Below are 26931 nucleotides of genomic sequence, written 5' to 3'. Positions count from 1 at the left end.
GAACTCCCGGCTGTGAACCCTCCACCTACACTACAGAGTATCGACGTGATTTTCTAAACGTCCTTTTTTTATCTCAGATTGTGATCTTTTTACAGATTCCGTCTCAGAATTCTAAGAATGGAACGCGAGGGTTTCTATTGTGTCTCAGCGCGGCGGCGTCATGGCAACATGTCACATTAAAAAATTGTTTAGTGACACCCTGAGTGCATGAGGGTTACGGGGATTAAAGCAAACTTTTTTTTTTTTTTTATAAGTTAGAGCTGCACCGCATCACAATCACCAGTGGGAAGAACGTCATTTTTCTATGGATTACAGGCAACTCCCACATCTCCTTGAAGCTTTATAGAGTAACATGATGGCGTAATGGCATCTTCATTGCCTCAGCAATGTCTGCAAATATTAAACTTTTTTTTAAAAAAAGCTCAATGAAACAACCCTCTCAGGTCAATAAAAAGCAGGTCTTTAGCAACGTCGCAATATAGAATAAGGAGGAGAGGAAGGAAGGGGCAGGAGGGATACGAAGCTGCAGTTCTTTTGCCCCTTTGCTGTGAGTGGCAGAGAATAGCAGGATCGGGGAGGTGTGGGGAAACTGGTTAATCAGAGCTAACCGACCTCTCCAGTATATTGATAGAAATGATCGAAAGACCCGAAATCTACATTACGCATCATATTTCTGGCTGCTGTACACCTAGTGCAGCTCTACAGCCAGAGATGTACATAGAAGTTATGGGTAGTCAGGACCAGGCAAGGTCGCTCAACTCATGAGGCCGCTAGCTGCTGCATGGTCTGCGTCCACTGGTGGTTCCCCATTGTCTGGGTAATTTTTTTTTTTTTTTTCCCCCCAATGGCAATGTTATACACAAGCCCCCATCATGTTATGTTACCTTTGGTTTATCAGTGCCACCTACGTAAAGGAGTTCTCTACCTTTTAACTCCCTAATTGTTCGAAGGGTCCCTTGACGAGCTACCTATGTGTCCCCGTGCTTGGACCACCATCGATCGGGTGCGTGGAAAAATCAGGCAGTACGTTTTCGGTTTCCCTGCAGCACACCCAGAGGATAAATGTAGCATTACACAATGTCTAGGCAAATCAATGGTTTGTGTAACACAGAACAGTCCTCCAGAGTGCGAGACACTCTCCAAACACTCTCCACTCAGGAGATGGGAATCCTGTCCAAAAAAAAAAACAACCTACATAGAAGTCCCTAATAGGGTGTATAAAATGAGATTTCTAATCCAGACAATCTCATTAAATTTTTTACTGGTCAAAGGATAGTAACATCTATTCCATTTCCTAACTGGGACAGTCCGGCTACTAGAACCACGTAATAGAAACGAATCTGTAAAAGTTAAAGGGTAACTCCACCCAAATTTCTCCCTAAAAGGAGAATTTCGTATGATTTGGCCACTACGGTATACTCACATGGCATTTGGCTCATGAAAATGCCTTAAAAAAAGGACCCATCACATCCTCCGCCTCTCCATTCTCAAGATATGGCCTTTTTCCCCCTATGTGTCCATCTAGTTCTTTATTAGACAAGTGGGCATGGTCTTCAAAAGTGGAGGACCACCCCTGCTTAGCTAACAAGACTAGATTTCTATAAAGGGAAGAGGGGGCCATATCTCAGGAACGGAGAGGTGCAGAAACATAAGAAAAGCATCGCCGGATTCAGGAGAACGGTGGCATTTATACCGGGTAAAAAAAAACAAACAAACAAAAAAAAACAGACATATTTAGGGCAAGTGACACTCTTTAAAGGGGTTTTCCACTAACTAGAACATTACATACTTAATAAATGGGGACCTCGGCATTTTGATGGTATATTTTTCAAAATTAGTGTGGAGTGGACTGAGTAGAAAGCCCTTTAATAACCATATCTTAAAGGGGATGGAAACCATTCTGCTTTTTCAAACTCTTTCCCTTAGACTAAGCCATCATAACATGATCTCTAAAGGTTGATCCCGTACAACAAAAAGGCTGCAGTGCACTTTTTTTTTTTTTTTTTCATCCAGGCACAGTGCCAACCATACGAGTGGCTCAGCCTCGCTCAAACGACAATATCACACCTTTTAATAAATTTTTTTTTTTTTTTTTAAAAAGAGACAAAAGTCAAGAATGATTGTTTTTTTTTTTAATTTGGCATTTGTTATTTGCATTTATATTAAGCAAAGTGCATCTTTTTAATTTTTCTCGTTTATACACATTGCACAATACATAAATAATGATGCTTATAAAACGTCTTTCTATTTACAAGTAATAATATATTTATATATAACATAAAATACATTTTCTTTAATAAATCTCAGGATTTTTTCCGTTTTTTTCTTAAAAGGAGTCCCATTTTTTTTTTCCTGTTTTTTTTTTTTTTTTTTTCCAAAGCACTACACTGCTTTACAGATCCAGAGTGCCTACTCTTGTTCATCTAAACTTCGGGTTTTTAGAAAAATAGCTTATGTTAATTAATCGTGCTCATTGAGCCATAACTAATGACAACGCATCATACGTCACGTACGACACATAGAAGAAATGAACGTCCTCTGTGCATAACTTGTACCTTAGAAGGAGGAAAATAGAAAATACTGTACGATACAGAAACCTATTCTGCAGAATTCCTAACCTATGTGTCAAAAACAAGTGGAGGATAGACTGTGCGGCGAGCATAGTGCCCAGCGGATAGGCGCGCGCTCACTAGGGGCGCCATTACCATACGCAGACATGGCAATTTCTTATAGCCGGTAACTAAAGGCCCATTGACATATAGGGAATATCGATAAAAACTCATGCACATGGCCATAATATGGCAATATGTCACCTGTGGGTCACGCTGCACCCCCATAGGTCTGATATCTTCCGTAATGCTCTACATTGAACACTGTATTATAGAGATAATTTTCCCTCCACAATATAGTGCCATTTTGCCAAAGCTTTTGTTTAAAAATTGGCTGTGCAAAAACTCCAAGAAGAAGCCACCCAAAAGTAAAGAAGGTGTCAAACTTTTTCCAGATATATATATATATTTATTTTGGAAGGGAACCATTAATCTCAAAATTGCTGCGTGTAAATGGGCCTTTATGGTTATTAAAAAGGGGTTGTTAAAAAAAGATGCCGTTTGTAGCAAGGCGCCACCCTTGCCCCACAGGTTGTGTATGGTATTGCAAATCTGGCTGAGCAGTAATACCGCAGACAACTTAAGCATAAAGGTCTAGTACGGTAAAAGGTCTATTCACACTTTTTGCTGAGTTTTTAAGAAGGAATTGGGAGAGGTTCCACATGACGCTTTTTCAGGTGGTTTCCAAAGCAGAAAACCGGTTAGAAGAGTGACCAAAAGAGTGTCCATGGAAAAAATGACATTTACTGTACCCATGTTGAGGCTTTTGATACTACTTTTAACCACTTCAGGATGCTGAAACCTTGGGGCGGTGAAAGATAGAAGGGCGAAACATGATCATTCTTCTGGAGTTTTCCGCTCGTAACAATACAAGTCAAATTTTTTTTTTCTTAAAGGGAATCTGTCACCTTTTTTTTGGCCTTGCAGCTGCCGGCATAGACATCGGGGGCTTATCTACAGCATTCTGTAATGCTGCAGATAAGCCTCCGATGTAACCAGAAAGAGAAGAAAAACACATTTCAGGACGGGAGAAGATGATGTCATCGCATGAAGAAGGGAGGCACCGGACGGGACGGCGACACCCATCGGACCAGACCGCCCCCTGGTGAGTATAATCTAACGCAGGGTTCCCCAACTCCGGTCCTCAAGGCCCACCAACAGGTCATGTTTTCAGGATTTCCTTAGTATTGCCCAGGTGATAATTGTATCACCTGTACAACACAAGGGAAATCCGGAAAACATGACCTGTTGGTGGGCCTTGAGGACCGGAGTTGGGGAACCCTGATCTAACTTGTTTTTCTTCTCTTTCAGGTTACATCAGGGGCTTATCTACAGCATTACAGAATGCTGTAGATAAGCCCCCGATGTCTATGCCGGCAGCTGCAAGGCAAAAAAGGGTGACAGATTCCCTTTAAAAAACGCTAGTAGCATCTTTTGTTATTCCATGGAGTGAAAAAATAGTAAAAAAAATAAATAATTAAAAGCAACAGTAAAAATACTTCACAAAAAACCATGGGAAAATCATTCCCCAAACAAAATGCTGGCACGAAAAAAAAAAAAAAGTCCATAAAACGATCAGGAGATGACCGAAATAAAACGACACAAAAGAAGCATCGAGAAAAAGAAAAAACTCCAGAATTTCCAGGAACGTCAACTTGTCCTGAGTGTAAAAGACATCATGTGCACATTCCCAATTTCTGCTCCAAAAACTCAGCAATGAAGACTCCGAATCAGGCACGATTTTCCAATTCTTGGACAGCCCCCTTTTAATGTTTGTTTCGCACCACTCTGCCGCACAAACTACTCACTTCTTATACCCTAAATCATAAATTAAATCATTGACCATCGAGAGCCTCTCAGAACGGCTGAAAGGATTGGAAAAAAAACCCAAAAAACTTCTATATGTATAGAACCGGTTTTAGATATACATATATATGAGAAAAGTGAAGGTGATAAATATGACCATGGCTTTAGGAGAAAGAGCGGCAGCTTTTATCCTGCATCGGCTTATTTAAAACAACAAACCTAATGCACTGCCGGAAAAGAACAAAAAAAAAAAAAAAAAAATGTTGATGACGTCATACGCGGGGGAGGGTTTGCCGGGAGGTTGGCAGTTTTTTTTTGGTTTGGTCTTTATCAAATTAAAGCATAGTCACTTCACCTCAGACTGCAGCACATACCGGACTCTTCACACTGACCATCTGGAATCGGCAACCAAAGATAACCATCTCACATCGTGAAGGGCCCTCCTACAAGAAAACCCTCCAACTCAAGCCCAAGGCAGCTCCTTCAAGGTTAACATTGTTCCCTGGCTCCATAATTTGGCCAAAAGAAAGCTAATCTAGGGGTTACCCCAGTAGAAGCCACCAAGAGCTTGAGTTAGGAAGTCCAAGCACAGTTTGGAGGTTGGGACCATCCCAAGAACTTCTTGAGATCATCCAAAAAGTCGACGTAGGACAAAGCGGTGGTTCTCCAGGTGTCATCAGGTTCTGTTCTGGTATGTCCTCCAAGATGTCTAGAGAATCCTTAACTGATGGTAACATTACGACTATTCAACATTCCGTACCCTGACATCAGGAAGGAGAAAAATGGTGAGGTGGGGGGGGGGGGTCAACGTTACATAAAAAATAAATACTGAATACTCCCCCCTTGCATTAATAAAATATTTTTCTATGGAGGAGTTCCCATCCATCACACTCCTGCCCCTCTTACTCTCATTCACACATGTAAAAGAAAAGAAAAATGTAGGACCCCCCCAAACCGAAAAAAAAAAAAAAAAAAAAATCTTGACATAAGCTATTTCTCAAAACAAATAAAAAACAAACGTGAAAAACAAACATTTTGCACAAAGAAGCAAGCACTCGGAAGGAAATATTAGCAGCATGTAGTCTGAGAGTCCTAAAGTCCACTGGTTCCAAGTCATCGGTTATTAAATATCACCTCCAACCAGCAGGGGCAGCTGCTGATGAACTGTCTCGTGTAGCACTGTCCCCAGCCTTTCACGAAGCTTATCTGTACAGTAAATCCAGTCCACGGCTGTTGCATGAACTCGTGGTCATTAGGCCTTTGCAAACTGTAAGCTTTCTCATAGTCAAAAGCTTTGATGGAGAATCCGGGGAACACTTTATGGACCAGCAACGTCCTAGAGTCAGGGTTGTCCAGTGTGGCCGACTTGATGAAGATCGGATAACTGCTGCGATTATAAACCCAAACGCCATCCACCTCCTTGGTCAGCTGGATCCCATACCCAATCTTGCTGCGTACTTTTTGCACCAGCTGACTTTTGTTGTCCGAGTTTAGTTGTCCAATGCAGAAGCCATTCCCTTGAGGTAGGTCATAAAAGATATCCAGGGAAGGTTCTTGGACAGAATATAATCGACCCACCCGTGTCTTTTCTTCCCAGTATGCAACCACGCACCAATGGGACAGGTCCCCAGACTCCTGGAGAAGTTGGGAATCTGTGAATAAAAAAAAAAAAATGTATTAGAAAAATAGATATAATAATAATAAAATATAAATATACATTATAAATATAGTAATGTACACAAAATATTAAATAAAAATATATTACATTATAAAATAGGATATAAAAAAAAAATAATAATCACAATGACACCTGGAGGCTGCAGTGATACATACTATAGGCATTAAAATAAAACATTATTAGAATTTTTGTTATTACATTTAAACAATATATCAGCAGAAGGGTAGGGGAAAAAAAAATAATATTGTGCTTTAATTAATTATTATTATTTTTTTTTTTTAAAAAAAAAGCACAGCTAATTAGAGTCATGGTTTTCGGTGCTCGGGGTGGGGACTGGAAGTTGAGCAATGAAGTATTAATTGTATTTTTTTTTTGTACTTAGAAATACAACCTCCATGCATCTCTGCTTGGAAAGGAGTTTGCTTAGCTCTATTCAGAGCCAAACAAAAGAAAAACCACAGTAGCAAAAAGGACAATAAATATGTAAGAAAACAAAAGAATAAAAAGGAGTTGAAATAGCCCTAAAAAAAATCTACTTAAAAAACAAAAATAAAAAATGGACTAAAGGCAAATTGGCATCTTTTTTCCCTTCTTTCTTTAAGAATTCTTGCACACAGCACTGATGATATTGAGGCGGGGGAGGAGAGAGCTGAATAGGGGATGGAGGTTTAGAAAAATTCCATATCAAATAAGCAGAAGGAATTCAGACAAGCTTAGGTGTGTGTACGCAGCCGCGGCCTCTGTATCGCCCCCTTCATTGTGCCTCACAATACTTTCTTCAAATATCTCTATCCAATTGAAACCTGGCACCAAAAAAGGCAGAAGCAAAGAAAAAAAAAAAAAAAAAAAAAAAAAAAAAAAAGAAGTGGGAGGGATGTAGGGAGAGGGCTAGGAAACCTATCAAATTACCTTTCACCTAACCTTTTGAAACTACAGTGCTTTCTTACAGAAAGCCAGGAAAAGAAGAAAAGTTATGAAAAGCAAAAAAAAAAAAAAAAAAGTTATAAGTGATCAGAACACAAATTAACAAAAAAACAACACACGTAGTAGAATAACAAAGAAACACTAAGCAGAATCAAGAGCTGAAAGTTTAAAAAGTTCACAAGTTTTCCTTTTTTTGTGTGCGTGAAGGGGCTAGAGGGAAAAAAAAAAAAAAAGGAGGCGGAGGGGGAGCGAGTAAGTTACTTAACCCTTATTGTGGAGTGTAGGGGACTAAAAATATACAAAGATTCCAAAGTATATACGGTATAGAAAAAACAACAAACAAAAACGCTGTTTGTAAACTTAATGAAAATGAATAGTAAGGAAAAAAAAAAAAAAAAAAAAAAAAGGGCAGGAAATATCTGTAAATGGAAGGGCTGTAGCCAGCCTGTTGCGTGAAAGAAAATCCTTAAGACTGCATTTTTTTTCTCCCTTTCATCTCAAGGGCCCTGCCAGTACACCCTGCAATTTTCAGACAGACGTCAGTAAAGAGAGGAGTTTTCAGATTATTGTAATTGCCTAGCCAAAATAAATTGCAGGCTTGGCGAGTGTAACCTACTCTCGTATTAACCTTTTCCTGGCCTTAAAGTTAAAAGACAAGTTATTGGTGCCCCCTTTTTAAGGTTTCTGGAAGTAAAAAAAAAATAAAAAATCCCCCCCAACAAACAAATATCACACACTAAGGCTACATTCACATGTCCAGTATTTTACATCAGTATTTGTAAGCCAAAACCAGGAGTGGGTGATAAATGCGTGTTTCTATTCTACTTTTCCTCTGATTGTGAAAGTATTTTACATCAGGAGTGGAACGAATACTGAAGGTGGTCTTAAAAGTTTTAATCCTATGCCCCCCCCCTTTAGGTCCATCTTAAATTTAAAAAAAAAAAACACCTGTACACTTAATACTATTGTCTGCTAGCTCAGCTGACCTGTGGTCACTTTTTCAGCAGGGGCAGCAGACGCCCCCTACCGTCTTGACTAATTTATACTGCAACCATCCATTCGCATTTGACAAGAGGAGGCCATAAACAGGACCATGAGAAGATCTCTTTGGCCAGCCCCCTCCCCCCCACCATAAAAAAAAAAAAAAAAAATCCAGAAAGGCAACACCCAATAAAGATATTAGTCCATGTGATCATTTACTACTAGAACTTATAATACAGAGTTTGAGAACTTTCTAACTTTTTTTTTTTTTTAGAACGTCCACCAAAAGAAAAGTTAACTTTTTTCTTCATTTTTAATTTTAAACTTTTTTTTTTTTTTTTTTTTTAAACTTATTTTCACATCCTTTCTCTACTCCCCAACATGAAAGGAGGCCTTCCAGGAAAGGAGGAGGTGTAGCGGCGGCGGTGCTAGGGGGATAGAGCTAGACTAGTCTGTGTGTGTTTGTGTATGCATTAGTGAATACCACATAACAAGCCGCTCATTGCCACATACAAAGGCTTATTTAATTGGCAGCGCGTAGAAAACGAGCTACCCCTGGGCTGGCAATGAACGGGGCCAGTGATAGGAACAGAGGGCCCACTTTATGAATGAATTTTTTTTTACCAGCTTCCTCAATGACAACGAGTTCTAAGGACAATTTTTTTTTTTTTTTTTTTGCAGGTAATTGCCAAACTTTTTTTTTTTTTTTTTTATTTAATGGTTCCAAGCCAAGGTACACTATAAATATGTCTACTCAGTTCCGTTTTAAGGGACAGGCGGTGCTGACTGGGTGTCTAGTCACTGCGATTGGGAACAATGACTTCCCTGTGATTGGCCTCTGGAAAGAAAAAAGAAATTGCCTTCTTCAGGGAGCACATGGTTAGAATTTATGCTTGTATATTTGTTTTTTTTTTTTGTTTTTTTTGGGGGGGGAGGTTTTCACAGGAGGTAAGGGGTTAAGTAATACTCCACAGCGCCGCCATCTGGTAGGACCAAGACTTTTGCTTTTCTTTTTTTTTAATCAAGCGAGAGGCATGAGAGCTCCAAGTGAACCCATAGGGTCACCGAGGTTGGCTCAGTAGTCAATATTCATTAGGAGACAACCCGAGACTAAACAAAACAGTTCTTTCCGCCTCTCAGACAAGGCAGGAGACAAAAAAAAAAAGTCTGCCCAACTCCAGGGTAACAAAGGAACCAGCCGATTTTTTTTTTTGTCGGTGTCTGCCCATGTCCCAGGACTAGGAGTCTCATCAGCCATGCAAATTATAGTGTATTTTTTTTTCTAGGTTGAAGTTGAGCCTCTTAAGAGCAAAATGCCTTGGAGGAAGGGTGGGATCTATTAGGAAGCCAAAACCCATCCACATTGTATTTACAGTATTCGTATGAGATGCCGAGTGATTTTAACCCTTTGGACTGACCTCCTCTACCGCAGAAGAACAATTGCCAGAGTTTTAGAAAAGTTTTACAAAACTTTTTTTTTTTTTTAAAAAGCTTTCCTTATATTTCATCACTTAAAAGAGAATCTGTCCTCCCCTCCTGACAAATCTGGTTTAGTAAATAATTGTAACCCCCCCCCCCCCACATCATGAAATAATTCTAGAGAAATCTCCATTGTGTCTTTCCAAGTTATCTCCTCCTGCAAACCTATGAATAAATGGCTTGTAAAACTTCTTGTCAAAAGTGGCGTTTTCCTACATCATCACCGATTGGACAAGGCAAGGACCTTGGAAAGGACCGGTTATATACTGTAGTGTCCGTTTATTCATACATTGCCAGGAGGAACACCAGAGGGATGACGCCATCCCATCCTAATTGTAAAAACGTGCACTTTGGCACTTTACTTTGGGTTAAAATTTGCAGCCGTTCTTGAGATATTAACATTTTTCTTATTTTTCCCAGTTCGTTGCCTTGGAGACCAACCACCATTGGTGTCTAGTTTGTAAACACTCTAGTGAAGCTGGCCGGGAGTAGGAGTTAACATTGCACTAAAGCGATCCCGGCCAGCTTCAGTGGAGTGCTTCCAGGCTCAAAAAGGAGAAAAGAGCTTGTAAATGCACTGAGTATGCGCTCGGCCACCGCTGTTGGTCAGTAGCGGTGGTCGGGCTCCTAAGCTAAACAAAAAAGTGAATATCTCTAGAATGGCTGAGAATTGTAAGAAACAATAAATTGCAAAAGTGCTGTTTTTTTTCAAGTACTATCTATCTATGGAGGCGGGAATAACCCCCTTAAGCATCAGATGTACCTGTGTCACCTTACATGAGGTATCTCAAGCACCGGACAATGCTACTTAGTGGATCAGGCCTAACGACGTCTCCAAAACTTCCCAAGTTCCAGCCGCTCGCTCATCTTCAGTCTCCGAATAACAAACAGCCCTGTCATTGTACAGGACACCATAGACAAAGGCGCCATGACTTATGCAAAATAGCACCAAGTCGTACACAATAGATGTAACACACCATGTATCAACAAAGGAAAAACAAGCAAAAGGAGCCTCAGAATAGAAACCAAGAAAAAAGAAAACCACAACCAAAATGTCAAGGAAAAACATCACAAAAATACATGTATATGGTAAGAGTCCGCCATTAGGACTGAAGGCCGCCCGGCACGGAAGATGGCTACGATAAACTAAGAAGGCTCCCACTTTTTAGTCCTCCCCATATTACTGCTAAAGAAAACCTGGATCTTGCCCAACGAGAACCTATTTAACGTAAGGTTCAGTCTGTGGTCAAAATCCTTGATACGGAAGAGAGACGCTGCCGAACCTCAAAGCCGAACAGGCAGGAAAATGTATATGATCAAGCGAGCGCAGTTTCATGTTTGAAGACAATTTCAGCCTATAAAACAACCTCAAAGTACAAATTGTCTGCAGGGAAAAAAAAAATATGTACAGTGCCTACAAGTAGTATTCAACCCCCTGCAGATTTAGCAGGTTTGATAAGATGCAAATAAGTTAGAGCTTTCAAACTTCACACAAGAGCAGGATTTATTAACAGATGCATAAATCTTACAAACCAAAAAGTTATGTTGCTCAGTTAAATTTTAATAAATTTTAAACATAAAAGTGTGGGTCAATTATTATTCAACCCCTAGGTTTAATATTTTGTGGAATAACCCTTGTTTGCAATTATAGCTAATAATCGTCTTTTATAAGACCTGATCAGGCCGGCACAGGTCTCTGGAGTTATCTGGGCCCACTCCTCCATGCAGATCTTCTCCAAGTTATCTAGGTTCTTTGGGTGTCTCATGTGGACTTTAATCTTGAGCTCCTTCCACAAGTTTTCAATTGGGTTAAGGTCAGGAGACTGACTAGGCCACTCCAACACCTTGATTTTTTGCCTCTTGAACCAGGCCTTGGTTTTCTTGGCTGTGTGCTTTGGGTCGTTGTCTTGTTGGAAGATGAAATGACGACCCATCTTAAGATCCTTGATGGAGGAGCGGAGGTTCTTGGCCAAAATCTCCAGGTAGGCCATGCTATCCATCTTCCCATGGATGCGGACCAGATGGCCAGGCCCCTTGGCTGAGAAACAGCCCCACAGCATGATGCTGCCACCACCATGCTTGACTGTAGGGATGGTATTCTTGGGGTCGTATGCAGTGCCATCCAGTCTCCAAACGTCAAGTGTGTGGTTGGCACCAAAGATCTCGATCTTGGTCTCATCAGACCAGAGAACCTTGAACCAGTCTGTCTCAGAGTCCTCCAAGTGATCATGAGCAAACTGTAGACGAGCCTTGACATGACGCCTTGAAAGTAAAGGTACCTTACGGGCTCGTCTGTAACGGAGACCATTGCGGTGGAGTACGTTACTTATGGTATTGACTGAAACCAATGTCCCCACTGCCATGAGATCTTCCCGGAGCTCCTTCCTTGTTGTCCTTGGGTTAGCCTTGACTCTTCGGACAAGCCTGGCCTCGGCACGGGAGGAAACTTTCAAAGGCTGTCCAGGCCGTGGAAGGCTAACAGTAGTTCCATAAGCCTTCCACTTCCGGATGATGCTCCCAACAGTGGAGACAGGTAGGCCCAACTCCTTGGAAAGGGTTTTGTACCCCTTGCCAGCCTTGTGACCCTCCACGATCTTGTCTCTGATGGCCTTGGAATGCTCCTTTGTCTTTCCCATGTTGACCATGTATGAGTGCTGTTCACAAGTTTGGGGAGGGTCTTAAATAGTCAGAAAAGGCTGGAAAAAGAGATAATTAATCCAAACATGTGAAGCTCATTGTTCTTTGTGCCTGAAATACTTCTTAATACTTTAGGGGAACCAAACAGAATTCTGGTGGTGAGGGGTTGAATAATAAATGACCCTCTGAATAAACTTTTCACAATTTAGAAAAAAATTAAACAAAGAAATAACATTCTTTTTTGCTGCAGTGCATTTCACACTTCCAGGCTGATCTACAGTCCAAATGTCACAATGCCAAGTTAATTCCGAATGTGTAAACCTGCTAAATCTGCAGGGGGTTGAATACTACTTGTAGGCACTGTATATAATAACCTCAGTCAGGCAGGAAACTCCTAACAAGACATGGAGACGTCTTTTATTAAAGTCTGGAAAAAATAAAAAAAAAAAAGTGGTGAAATGTTTTCTAATATTATATTACCATAAAAATACGTGGACTTGTTCACCTCCTATTCCCAATGTGTTTACATGGGTTATCAGGCGCCGATTTAATAACAGGACGCAGCGATAGGGTAATCTGCTCATCCAATAACTGCGCGGTCTACGAAGGAAGTTTATTTCAGGGTACACAAAGTTTAGAAAAACCTCTAAAAATTATTGCAAGCCCGGGCCACGCGCTCAGAGGGGCCCGCTACGTGTATGGCCATGCACAGGTCTCAATCTGCCATTTCCCCCAAAGACTTCGAAGATGAATCTGCGCACGCGACGTTAACGTCACTATTTTATTGAAGCCCATCAAGAGATCAATCTGTGCAAGCGTCGGCCGCGGGGAAGGACAGCGCCGGCGCGGAATTTAAATAAGGAAGAGGAGATAGACAGCAGAGCTGAAGACCCTACTCACAGGCCCGCCCCGATGCACGGAGACCACAACTCCTAATGAGGACTTTATAACAACCAGACTGCGGATTTCTTCACTGAAAGTATGTATTCTATCAATATACCAGCGCCATTATGGCCGTGCCTTTAGTTTAATAATGACAGGTTCACTTTAATGCAGTGGCCATTATACAGCTCAGGGGTCATTGTGAGGGCCGTCCAACAGTTTCGGGCTATTACACTACCTGGAAGCTAATGTAGGGGCCATTAGACAGTTTGAGGGCTTCTGTAGGGGTTGTTATACTGTGTCTCGGGGGAGCTGTGGCAATATACTGTATATAGGGGGGCACTCAGTATTGTCGTCAAAGGGGCAAAATTTGGACACTGATTTCTACGGCATTTTCACAGGGCATTATTACTATGTAAGGGGCACAGTGGTGGCAGTACTATGTGGGGCAGTAAGAGGAGCGCTGTTATTGTGCCAAACAGCAGGTGCAGTGATAGGGACACATACGGCAGAGTCTCAGTATTGGGGTATCAGCAGGTTGGGAATAGTCCCATTGGGGACAGTGCTGGAAAGACGTCAAATGTGTTCTTGTTGTAACCTCTCCAGATGAGCCCTGGCTGGAGAAGTTGTCATGTCGGTCTGGGCCAGATGGAAAAGATGGGAAAACGGAACGATTCCATAAGAAAAAATGTCAGCGGTAAGTCACCATCAATAACTGTGCTGTAATCTCCTATATGATCTGCAGGACTGGTATCTACCACTACTTGGTCACCATATGGCGGTAATATCAGCACGCCACCATAGTTGTAATCGGTATTACCAATATGGGGCCCAGTCATGTTGTGCCCCCCCCCCCCCCCCCAAGTTGGACCCTTAAGGGGGCTTTACACATAGCGATATCGCTAGCAATATCGCTAAAGCGTCACCGATTTTGTGACGCAGCAGCAATATCGCCATGTGTGATACCTCCGACCGGATCCCCCGCTGGCTATCGCTGATCGCGCAAGATCGTCCACGTCCATTTCTCGTCGGCCGCTTCCTGCTGGCGCCGACGAGCGACGCGTGGACGCGGGCGGACGTCAGGATCGCCGCGTCTGACAGGTAAGTAGCGACCCCCGACCCCTGCTGCATCACTGGTGAGATCTGCCCGTTTGGCAGCTCACTAGCGACAATTTAGCGATGTACCAGCGATCCTGACCAGGTCATATCGCTGTCGGGATCGCTGGTGCATCGTTAAACGTAAAAGGGGGCTTTACCTGCACCTCTGGTTTACAATCAAGGTGATCGCTGCGAGATAAATAATATCCAACCCATATAGTCTACATAAACCGAAAAAAATTAACCTCTTCCTTTCCAGACAGTTTGCAGCATTTATTACATTCCACTCAATAAATTCCACTGCTGAATGGGATAAAGAAAGAGGAGGAGGGGAAAAAAAAAAAAAAAAAAAAAAAACAAAAAAAACAAAAACAGTCCCTCCTTACCTCCCCCCTATTGTACAACCGTTCCCTTTCCATCCCTTGCAGTGCAATACCAGGCGGTCACAGACTACTTAGCTAGAAGGGAATGGAAAAAAAAAAAAAAAAAAGCTTTACCACCAGCCAGGTTGGAGACAGTGTGCAGACTTTAAAAGTTAATCATTACTTATGTCTGCCTTCATAATCTAATCAAGTCCCCTCAGCACATGCTACACTCACATCCACGCACAGTCACAGCAGCTGCGATAGGCGCCCGCGAGAGAGAAACATAAAAATGGAAAAAAAATAAATAAATAAATTCAAATTATTCAGTATTTTTTATTTTTGTCAATTTTTTTTTTTAATGCATTGTGCTTTAAAATCCAATCCGGATAGACATATTGTTAACTCTTTGTGTACACGCATCCTGCGTAGAGGGGCGGGGTATGACCTTCCAAGATTATAATAGTAATTTCCAGGAGACAGGACAGCCAGATCACACTGCAAGAAGCCAGACAAATGTCTAACGACCACAGACGTCAGCGGCCGGCGAGGTTAAAATGTAACTAGCTCTCTGGTTTAATGCTCTCCTGCACCCTCCTGTCTACTACATTAATATAACCCAGACAGGTTTTATTAACACTGACTGCCAGCTGGGATGAGACTTTTTTTTTTTCATTTATTATTATTATACCAGTCCTTTATTCGGGATTCTTGCTGCCTCAGCAGAGTTTATAATCCAATTTACCTATTACAGGTACATGCGAGGCAGTGCAGCGAAAAACACGTTTTGGGGGACGTACGAAAAAAAAGGTTTCTATACTTTACTCTATAGGTTCCTAGAGTAAATGGTAATTTTTTTGTAAATTTTTTTTTTACATATACACAACCCAAGTTTCTAACTCCCTTAAGGAGCTTTTCTTCCTCCTTTTACCAAAAAAAAAAAAAAAAAGATCTCAGAGTGAGTTAAAGAAAAGAGGGTTATGTAAAGGTAAAAAAAAAGTCAAATAAAAATGCATAAATAGCATTGCGTGACAAAACAATAAATAAAAATCTGAAAAAAATGTGTATATGTGTATGTATATATATATATCTCTCTATCTATCTATCTCAATAGTGATGAGCGAACGTACTTGGACAGGTTGCATGCTAACAGAGTGTCTTTGGCATGCTTAAGAATATGTTGGGGAGTCCCTGCGCCTGCATGTCTCGTGGCTGTTTGACAGCCGAAACACATGAAGGGATTGCCTAACAAACAGGAGTCCCTGCATGTGTTGCGGCTGTTGAGCATCGAAATGTCTCTAACTCCTCCCTCCTCTTCTTCTCCATAGAACGTAATAGGCACCAGCTGTCATCTATCTCAGTCATATGAAAATCTGTATTCAATGAAGACAAATGATTTTACCTCTGAATTGAGTGTAAAAAAAAACAAAACTCAGTCCAACAGGAAAAAAAGCAGATTTAATCTTCTAAGATATAGTATAAAGTTTCCTATTTTCATGTGTACTATTGATTTATGGTATAAAAATTAAAACGACGGTTACTCTTTAGCAGCGAAAAATGGTAGTGGGAACAAAGTGATAAAATGATTTAGAAATGGCAGGCCACGTGTAATGGCTTTCAGTGTAGCAGTGACGCTCGGAGCCCATTGTGACACATTCCGGCCTCATCATCTCCTTGCCGTAAGGTTACTGGGTTACTGAGGTCTATTCTTTCGTGAGCACGTGTTCCCCGGATGAACGCTATTATCTCATCAATACTCTCATCAGTGCTACCTAGGCCTCTGATGGAGGGGAGCGCTCGCATGCCAGACTAGGGGAAGGACATTTCTATAGCGAAAAGAAAAGCCCCGCCATATGTCTTACTGGTGGGCTTCATGGTGGGATTTTCTGTAGCCTGAAGGGCAAACACAGCATTATATATACAGTATATATCTGGGGATCTAGGACCGAAATGTTACAAAGAGGGAATGGCCCTGGGTAAAAGCAACGAAAAGTTTACAGCAGGGCAGCTATAGAAAGGCTAAAACTTGTATCACCTCCGAATTTACAAAATGACGCTTCTGTTTGCAGAAGGAGTTCGAAAGGGTAAAAGGCAACTGAAACCTTACAGGAAAAAAAAAAAAAATTCTCATTTTTATAACTTAAACCCAAGATAATGATGCTGGGTGGGGACCCGTGTGAGTCTACAGCCGCCAAAACCAAAATTAGATCACAGCCAATAACTTTCTTGGCCTGAAAAAGTTTGGGGAAGGAAACCAGAAAAACAAGAAAAAAAAAATAAATTGTAAAATGGCACAAAAATAAAATAGGGATTGGGGGTGGCGCTATGATATAGAGGGTGATATGATTAAATTGCAAGGCAATTTTTTTTTGGGGTTTTTAGTAACTTTCACTAAGGGAATTTTAAAAGCGCTTTTATTCACTTTCTTAAGAAGAGTTTTTGGCAGGGATGTCACACGAGGAATGATGCAGCTTCCTCCCCTCGCTTAATATTTCCTGTTAACTAGTAAGGTGAAAACTATTGCGGGCCCATGAAATGAGTCACTGGCAATATTTTGACTTCATCCTGGAATCGTTAATACAATAAAAGAAAAAAAAAAAAATTAAGAAACATCCAATATTTAGCTACTCAACACCCCAAAAACCGGGCAATCAGTTTAGTTGGCCAAACACCTCAAAAAAGGGGCAGTCCGTTTAGTTGACCTAACATCCCAAAAGAGGGGCAATCCGTTTAGTTGGCCAAACGCCTAAAAAAAAAAAAAGGGGGCAATCAGTTAAGTTGGCCTAACGCCTCAAAAAAAGGAGCAATCCGTTTGGCCAACTAAACACCTCAAAAAAAAGGGGAAATCAGTTTAGATGGCCAAACACCTCAAAAAAAGGGGCAATCCGTTTAGTTGGCCTAACGCCTCAGAAAAAGGGCAATCAGTTTAGTTGGCCAAACACCTCAAAAAAAAAAAAAAAAGGGGCCATCCGTTTGGCCAACAAAACAGCTCAAAAAAAGGGGGCAATCAGTTAAGTTGGCCTAACGCCTCAAAAAAAAGGGGCAATCTGTTTGGCCAACTAAACACCTCAAAAAAAGGGACAATCCGTTTAGATGGCCTAACGCCTCAAAAAAGGGGCAATCCGTTTAGTTGGCCTAACGCCTCAAAAAAAGGGGCAATCCGTTTAGTTGGCCTAACGCCTCAAAAAAAGGGGCAATCCGTTTAGTTGGCCTAACGCCTCAAAAAAAGGGGCAATCCGTTTAGTTGGCCTAACACCCCAAAAGAGGGGCAATCCGTTTAGTTGGCCTAACGCCTCAAAAAAAAAAGTGGCACTCGTTAAAAATCTGTTTGTGCCCCCGATTCTTGGACCGCCATGTCCGAGCTTTTAGACGGGTGCACGTGGGCGTTTGCCACCTGGAAATAGGACCTCTCGATGTGAAGAAGTCGTCTGTGCCCCAATGTGAATGTTCACTTAAGTTTTATTCATGTGTCACGACTAAATTGAGGCTGCGGATAAGAAGCCCAAATCTTTGGAGCTGAAAATAAACTGCGAGGAAGCTGCTCGGTGACAGTAGGCAGTCAGCCAGACTGCTGTGTGAGTTATTTAATCCTGCTTAAGAAAGATGGTTGTGTTGGCAGTGACCTCGGCGTGGCCTGTTACAGTACTCTCCTAGACAGCTCATTCTCGGGTCATCAAGAGAGGCACCAGTAGGAATTCAAATGTTCATTTTCTAAACTGTGCAGTCACGTAGCAGATAATGCAGGCAGCAGACTGATAGCACGAAGCGAGGGGACATTAAAAAGGCACCACCGCGACGTCGAGCGCCGAAGTGATCCGCCCAGACAGCTATGCCCGGAGCGGCACCGCACATTCCTATAGTCTTAAGAATGACAACATCCAAAAGGGCTGCAATAATGGAGCCAAGAAGTTTCCATGTGGCCAGAAAATCATAAAACATACAAAGAAGAAGAAAAAAAATAAAAAATAAAAAAAAAAAAGCATAAAAACCATCTACTAAAAAGAAAAAAAAAATTACAGTTTTTTTTAACTGAAAATTAAGGTTTAAAAAACACCCTTTAGTTTTACAGACTCCATGTTACCTGGCAAACCCTTAAAAAGTGAAAAAAACACACAAAAAAAGAAAATGCAAATAAAAAAAAAAAATTGTTGCCGTCATTTTTATTTAAAAAAAATAATAAAACAAGCTTTCAAAACAGCCCCCACAGCCTTGCAGAGCCCACCCTAGCTGCCTGGAGAAGCCTCTGCCAGGAAAGAGTCGGACACAAGAAGGCCAAAAGCTATAGGAGGCCCCTGCCAAGAGCCAGCCTCCCTCCTCTCCGCCGGCCTGGCCTCTAGCGGGGACGGTCAGATGGTGTGTACTTTACAGCCGTACTCCCAGTCTGGCAGGCGGCCTAGTCTCATCCCAAGCCTTTACTCTGTCGTCTTGCCATTAACCCCTGACGATAACCTCACTTTGTAGCGGCCAATTCAGCGTTTCGCTCTCCGCTCACGCAGTTCACATAATCCTCCAGTAACATGTTTTTCTACTGCCAAAGAAATTACAAGGAGAAGCTCAAGTTTCTGGTCTCTCCCTTTTTCCACCTTTAAAAAAAAAATAAAATAGAAAAAAAACGTATAGAAATCCAAAGAGTCAGAAATGCAACAATCGGTCCCAAAACTGAACATCCACTATAAGAATCAACCCCTAGAATACAAAGGCGGCCATTGTGGGGCCCCGTCCTACAGCCATCTTCAACCAAGTCTATAGAACCATAGCTTTTCTCTGAAACGCTGGGTGACAACCAATATGACCGCCGGTGGACCAGTCGTCACGGAGCTAAACTAGACGTGTCAGTGATGTATACAGCCCTACTGACGAGCAAACCAAAATATGACGTTCAAGAGTCTGGAAAAGTTGGGTGGCAGTAATGTCAGCCTTCTGTTATAGCATGCGGGCCCAAAGGCCTCCCCTATGTTATAGCATGCGGGCCCAAAGGCCTCCCCTATGTTATAGCATGCGGGCCCAAAGGCCTCCCCTATGTTATAGCATGCGGGCCCAAAGGCCTCCCCTATGTTATAGCATGCGGGCCCAAAGGCCTCCCCTATGTTATAGTATGCGGGCCCAAAGGCCTCCCCTATGTTATAGCATGCGGGCCCAAAGGCCTCCCCTATGTTATAGCATGCGGGCCCAAAGGCCTCCCCTATGTTATAGCATGCGGGCCCAAAGGCCTCCCCTATGTTATAGCATGCGGGCCCAAAGGCCTCCCCTATGTTATAGCATGCGGGCCCAAAGGCCTCCCCTATGTTATAGCATGCGGGCCCAAAGGCCTCCCCTATGTTATAGCATGCGGGCCCAAAGGCCTCCCCTATGTTATAGCATGCGGGCCCAAAGGCCTCCCCTATGTTATAGCATGCGGGCCCAAATGCCTCCCCTATGTTATAGCATGCGGGCCCAAAGGCCTCCCCTGTGTTATAGCATGCGGGCCCAAAGGCCTCCCCTGTGTTATAGCATGCGGGCACAAAGTCCTCCCCTATGTTATAGCATGCGGGCCCAAAGGCCTCCCCTATGTTATAGCACATGGACACAAAAATAATCTTATGTTATGTGGGTAGAAAGAACAAACCTACAAAATCGCATGTAGGTACAAATACCCATGTTATAGCATGTGGACCCAATGTACATACCCATGTGATAGCGTGTGAACACAAGGCACAGCCCTACGTTATAACATGTGGATACAAACACCTCTGTTGTAACACCCCTATGTAATAACGTGTAGATACACAGAACACCCCTATGTCATAGCACATGATAACCAGCCCTGTTATAACATCCCTATGTTAAAGCAGGTTTAGTTCCTACAACCTTTAAACACAAGTAAGTCATCACAGAGTTTGACCTCCGCTCGATTTAGGCCTCAGCACAGACACGATAGGAAAAAAAAAAAAAAAAAAAAAGACATTTTTAGTTCATTATTAACAGGATATGTGCCCAGGCAGCGCATTGTGGAGCCTCGGTGAGTGAGCGGCTGCTCCGCGACATGAAGAGTTACCAGAGGATCAAAGGCGCAGACAAACATTCCTGGCTTGTTTGCCATGTCATAATGAAGCTTAAGGCGAAAGACGCCAGGACCTTTGTAGAAGGGAAGAAGCAGAACCCACCGGCAGCAGCGTGCTCGCTGCAAGAGAATAGGCCCCAAGCTGGATTTAGAGAACCGACATATGTAGCAGAAATGAATTTATCACCTCGCTGCGTGAGGCATCACCTCGCTCCGTGAGGCATCACCTCAGGTTGTCACTGAGGTGCAAAGAAAAGTTCCCACATTACAACAAAAAAATCATATGGTCCAGGAATGGCTTCTAATATGGCGAGACATCATCATGGCTCTAGTATATATGTACTTTAATGCAGTATTTTGTGGGTACTATACGGTACATTACTGGAAACTGTATGGCGCCATTATGCTAGCATACTAAGGTTGTATTGTAAGGGTGTATAGGCAATGTATGGCTCTATGGTCGCATTAGGTGGGTGTTCTATAGTAGTATTATATAGCACAGTTATGTTAGTATTGTATAGCAGTGTATGGGTGCTGTATGGTGCCATTAGCTTGCACTATATGGCGCTTTTATTTAGGTACTCTACAGAAGTATTGTGCATGTAAAGTATTTAAAGTATGTAAAGCTTTTATTTAGGTACTCTACAGAAGTATTGTGCATGTATTCAGCATGATAGTGCACTATTAGGGCTCATACTCACATTCGAGAAACTCGGACGAGTCTCGCAAGGTTGATTCTCTGCGGTGGTATGGAGTAGGTTATATTACTTGGCACTGTATGGCAGTATTATGTAGCTAGTAAGGGGGAAGGGATGATGTAGACTACCAATATTCATCATGGTACTGCACTATTTGCTTCATTCTCTGCAGGGATATGGAGTAGGCAGTATTATGTAAATACTTTGGCCAGTATTGTATGGCGGTATTATTTATGTACAATGGAGTCTGGTCACAATAATGACAATAGAATTGAATTTCCCTTTTACAAAAAAAAAAAAAAAAATAAGTCGGTAAAGCCTAAATCTGAGGTAGCTCCTTAATCTACCCCTGTAGGTCGCAGAGTGCCCCTATGACAGGCGCCAACATAATAAAAAAGGGCAAAAACAAAATGCAGCCACTTATTCGGCAGTTTGGTGCCATATGAATATTTTGGGTTTTTTTCTTTGCGTTTGTTGGAGGAGGTTATTAAAAGGCGAGAAGACGACAGGGAAGGCTCTGATAAGAGACAAACCACAGGAGGGGTCATTAAAGATTGCCCCCAAGAGTCGTTTCTGTGCCAAGAGGAGATTCTTTAAAGGAAAAAAACGAAGGAAAAAAAAAAACGCAGCAGGAGGAGGGGGAGTTTTATATACAACATGAAAGGGCAGCAAAAGTGAATTAAAGGTCACCTCTGTGCTTTGCAGGAGGAACCAGCTCTTTTGTGAGAGGCCCGCCAGGGATTAGGTTTTTAGCATTTACATTTTTTCTTGCTTTGCCAAAGGAATCAAATCTCTGGCTCCAGTCTCCCAAGTCCCGACCTTCATCCCACCCCCCTGAACTGTGCCCCATTCATTAAGCCAGCTAACTGCAGCGAGGCCCAAGGCAAAAAAAAAGCAGGGGAGAGAAAGAAAAAAAAAAAGAAGCAGAGAGCAAGTCTCATTGGTTGTATCCAGAAACCTGCACAACAAAAGAGAGGAAGGGGCAACTCTACGGATCCCACCTTGAATGGTGCAGAGAGGAAGGGGCAACGCTTCGGATCCCACCATGGATGGTGCAGAAAGAGAAAGGGGCAATTTTACGAATCCCACCTTGGATGGTGCAGAAAGAGAAAGGGGCAACACTACGGATCCCACCATGGATGGTGCAGAAAGAGAAAGGGGCAACACTACGGATCCCACCATGGATGGTGCAGAAAGAGAAAGGGGCAATTCAACTAATCCCACCTTGGATGGTGCAGAGAGAGGAAGGGGCAACTCTACGGATCCCACCATGGATGGTGCAGAGAGGAAGGGGCAACGCTACAGATCCCACCATTGATGGTGCAGAAAGAGAAAGGGGCAATTTTACGAATCCCACCTTAGATGGTAGAGAGAGAGAGAAAGAGGCAACTCTATGGACCCCACCATGGATAGTGCAGAGAGAAAGGGACAATTCTACGAAGACCACCTTGGATGGTGCAGAGAGGAAGGGGCAATTCTATGAATCCCACCTTGGATGGTGCAGAGAGGAAGGGGCAATTCTACAAAGACCACCTTGGATGGTGCAGAGAGGAAGGGGCAATTCTATGAATCCCTCCTTGGATGGTGCAGAGAGGAAGGGACAATTCTACGAAGACCACCTTGGATGGTGCAGAGAGGAAGGGACAATTCTACGAAGACCTCCTTGGATGGTGCAGAGAGGAAGGGGCAATTCTATGAATCCCACCTTGGATGGTGCAGAGAGAAAGGGACAATTCTACGAAGACCACCTTGGATGGTGCAGAGAGAAAGGGACAATTCTACGAAGACCACCTTGGATGGTGCAGAGAGAAAGGGACAATTCTACGAAGACCACCTTGGATGGTGCAGAGAGAAAGGGACAATTCTACGAAGACCACCTTGGATGGTGCAGAGAGAAAGGGACAATTCTACGAAGACCACCTTGGATGGTGCAGAGAGAAAGGGACAATTCTACGAAGACCACCTTGGATGGTGCAGAGAGAAAGGGACAATTCTACGAAGACCTCCTTGGATGATGCAGAGAGAAAGGGACAATTCTACGAAGACCTCCTTGGATGGTGCAGATTTTATAGCAATTTTTTTTTAGCCAAAAGTGGAGTTGGAAGAAACAGGGAAATACAAATAGGAAGGATTTCTCCTTTCTATTTGGTTCCACCAAAAACTGCACAATATCTAGAAAGAAGAAGCAGCAAAGTGACTGGAACAATTCCATAACTTGGCAATCGCTTATTGGCAAAAACTCCATGTAAATAAGCCTTGTACCCAAACAGCCCATACAAAGCACCCAGCAGGTCATTGTACATGATTAGTGGCACAATGTAACAAGTCACATCAAGACCAACAAATAGAAAGAAGAGAGGAGACGACAGCTCCGCCATCCCCCCTCGACTCCTCTCTCCTGCAGAATTCGCCTCCTCTTGGGGTTCAACATTAAAGCAGAAGGCGAGCACGCAGAATAGGGCCGCTTGTAAATCAGGGCTAATGCAAAACAAATGCCGTTTCATGTGGTGGTGGCTGGGCTTTTTCATGGCTTGTGCGTAGTCAAGCTCCTTCCTTCCATGAATCAACACTTATCAGAACCTCATTACAAGAGCAAGCTTAAGTTACACACCAACTTTTTTTATTTTTTTTTTGAAGAGGGGGTTGTAGTGTACGAAAAAAAACACCATTATGGCTAATCATAATGGGCTAAAAGACACCCAGATAAATCCATATCACACTATGTAGGAAGATATTTGCCATCTGAAAAAGGATTGCCCACATTTGGGGGTCTTCATATACATGTATTCCGAGCTTAAAATAATTTTCGATATATTAGGTTCTATTAACCTTTTTCATCCTTTTTTCACCAGTTCAACTTAGATGTGGTCATAATTCAGATGACAGGAGCTCAGAAAAAAGAGTTACTAGAAAAAGGAGCTCACTGATAGGTTTCTCAGTTAACTCATTCTGCAGCCGGAAACAGACCTTGCAACACAAGAGGTCGTAGAAGGCAAACTTATGGCCCCCTTTATATTTGTATCTTGTATGTAACCCTTTCTTATGTACAGCACCATGGACTCAATGCTGATCTAACAAAAAAGAAAAAAATAAATGGGAAATTTTTAATGAAACCCAATTACAAAAATTATTCTTAACCCTAGATATAAGCATGTAAATAAAAAAAAAAATAAGTAATTTAAAAAGTGGACAACCCCTTAGCAACATGTGCAAAGACTGCAATAGAACAGCGCCCCTGGTGGTCAGGATTGGAAACGTTCTATACTATAAATATATCGAGCACTTAGAAAAATGAATTCCAATAACGTTACGATTAACCGTAATCATATTTCACGGTAGAAAAAATAAATAAATAAAACTTTACACGAGACCTTAACTGACCATGTGAATGAGTTACACAACAGCACAGTTAGTCACCAATTCGGCGTCTTTGTAAGAGTTTCTCAAGCTACACCCATAAAATCCATCCACGACTTCAAATTCCTCCTTAAACCCTTTGTTGGCGGTGGCGGCAGAGCCTCCCCACACACCAAGAACAGGAGAGGAGAAGACTCAAAAATAAAGAGGGGGGTAACAAGCAGGGCCATGAAATGTAACAGGATGAGCTGCACCGGTGCCCCCCACCTCCTCTTAAGGGGTCTTCATAGAGACACAGTCATTTCCTCCATCCCCAGCAGACTAGACTGTACAGATCCAGCGCCGGCACTGATCATTTTATTTAATACGAGATGAAAGACCCCCGGACCCCAAAGTCATCTGAGGAAGATTTCTAATAAGGGGCAGAAGGAAGAATTTTGCCCCTTTTAACTAAATGTCCGCATATCCAAGAATTTAGGGTTATTTGCAGCCCAAAAAGCAATCATTTAATAAAGCAATGCAGATAGGACATAATGAAATTGATCTGTGGCACTACAACTCCCAGAATGCCCTGATAGCATAAAAAAAAAGGAAAAGGAAGCAAAGACCCTTAATGCAAAGCAGCCTGATTACTTCCATATAAAACCATACTAGAAGCCTCCCCCTCCTTACGGTATTAACAAGGGGGTTTATTCCGATATATGACATCTGGAACTGAAAATATATAGACTGCTGGGGCCTCTCGGCAAAACCCTTAATGAAGACTTGAGAAGAATTTACTGGCGATTTCTGTTTTTGATTTTTTTTAATTCCCCCGTTATATACATGAGGGGTCTGCTCACATAACAGCCCAATTAAGAGCAGCCTGGTCCAGCTTTAATGGCCCTCGTTTCGAGAAGCGGAATGGCGCGTTTGCCTAGTAAATTTGCGAGCCCCTCGTTACTGTACCCACAAAATCTCATTTCGTGAGCGCAGCGAGGGGGCCCCCGCTTCCTCAGAGTCCAGGCATGCCATAGACATTATATATACAGAAAAGATGGAAATTATTCCACGCGGAACCCAAGAAAAGCCCAATATGCCACATACAATCCATCATAAAGAACAATATAGAGCATCAATGATAAAACCGGTCTCTCACCTGAAAGCCCCTCAGGGGCCAGGTAATTAGTTCCCCCTGTCTCAGTGGAGGAAGGCACACAGTCTGTAGGATCCGCTGAAACAGAAAGAACACAACTGGTTAATATCAAAGTGTTTCCTCCGACATTAGATAAAAGAACATGCAACCCTTACTGGATAAACTGCAAACCCCAGCATGTCTTCATATTCAGACCTTTAGTAATATGTAATCTACTAGGTACTGTTAAACTACTATCTCCAGTGGCAGTTCTAGAACAGCATTAGAAATAATTTAAAGGGTTAACCCCCATCATTCTAGAACGGATATCATCGGATAGAGCTCGCTGCAACAAGCATTTTTGCAATTTACCGCCTTTAAAAATCTTCAGCCGTTCTTGAGATATTAACACTAATGCTCGTTGCCTAGGAGGCCGACCACCGCTGCCATCTAGTTTGTAAGCTATGAGCTAAAGCTGGCCCGGGGGGGGGGGGGGGGTTTGAATAAGGCGCTAACAAAAGATCCAGCGCTTACAAGCTCAGAACAAAACTCGTAAGCGCTGCTAGACGGCAGAACGTGCGCAGAGGTGGTCGGTCTCCAAGACAACAAAAAAGAAAAACGTTAATATTTCAAGAACGGATGAAAATTTTAATAAGCAGTAAATGGCAAAACTGGGCTCGATCCAGAAATACCCATTGATGAAGATGGGGAGGGGGCGGGGAATAACCCTTTAAGACATGGCAAGAGTCAAGCCCTTCTATTTCCACAAGGTTAATAAAAACAAACAAAACCCGGCAGATACAGAGGATAGATAAAGTCCTGGAAGAATTTCTCTCTTCTTAAAGCATGAAACAGGGCAGCGGTTAATGAATCCTAGCACACAGGCCAAATATAAAGCAGATGTGGATCTCCCCAGCAAGGTCTCCTCCAATGAGTCAGAAATCTACAAGCCATTAACCCTCATACACTTTCAGACTCCCTACACTCATCATTGTCCCCAATCTCTTCTTTGTCCTGTCCTGATCTGGCTGTACATCACTTCAATGACACTCTTTGAAGCACCCTTGACCAAGTAGCTCCCCTCACCCTCAGAACCTCCAAACACAGAGTGAAACAGCCCTGGCTCACATCGCAAACCCGATTTCTCCAGCGATGCTCTAGGTGTGCTGAACGCTTATGGAGGAAAACACACACACCAGAAGACTTCATACACTTCAAATTTATGTTAAGGACATATAACTCTGCCCTTCACCTCGCCAAACAGAC

General features: G+C 42.4%; 1 protein-coding gene across 1 annotated transcript in view; it reads right to left on the bottom strand.

Moving 5' to 3' along the window:
- Positions 1-2117: 2117 nt before the first annotated feature.
- The window catches only part of SMAD7 (SMAD family member 7), a 33218-nt gene continuing 8404 nt past the window's right edge, over positions 2118-26931 (bottom strand). Inside the window, exons 3-4 of the mRNA XM_073584748.1 lie at positions 25690-25764; positions 2118-6067 (exon numbers count right to left, since the gene is read on the bottom strand). Coding sequence (XP_073440849.1) covers positions 5529-6067; positions 25690-25764 — 614 coding nt within the window. The 3' untranslated portion in view covers positions 2118-5528. The remainder of the gene's footprint in view (positions 6068-25689; positions 25765-26931) is intronic.

The sequence above is a fragment of the Dendrobates tinctorius genome, unplaced genomic scaffold (assembly GCF_039654945.1).
Source record: "Dendrobates tinctorius isolate UK_male_01 unplaced genomic scaffold, ASM3965494v1 ptg000085l, whole genome shotgun sequence".
Classification (NCBI taxonomy): Eukaryota; Metazoa; Chordata; class Amphibia; order Anura; family Dendrobatidae; genus Dendrobates; species Dendrobates tinctorius.
The sequence above is the reverse complement of the archived record's forward strand: the minus strand, read 5'-3'. Positions and strand labels throughout refer to the sequence as shown.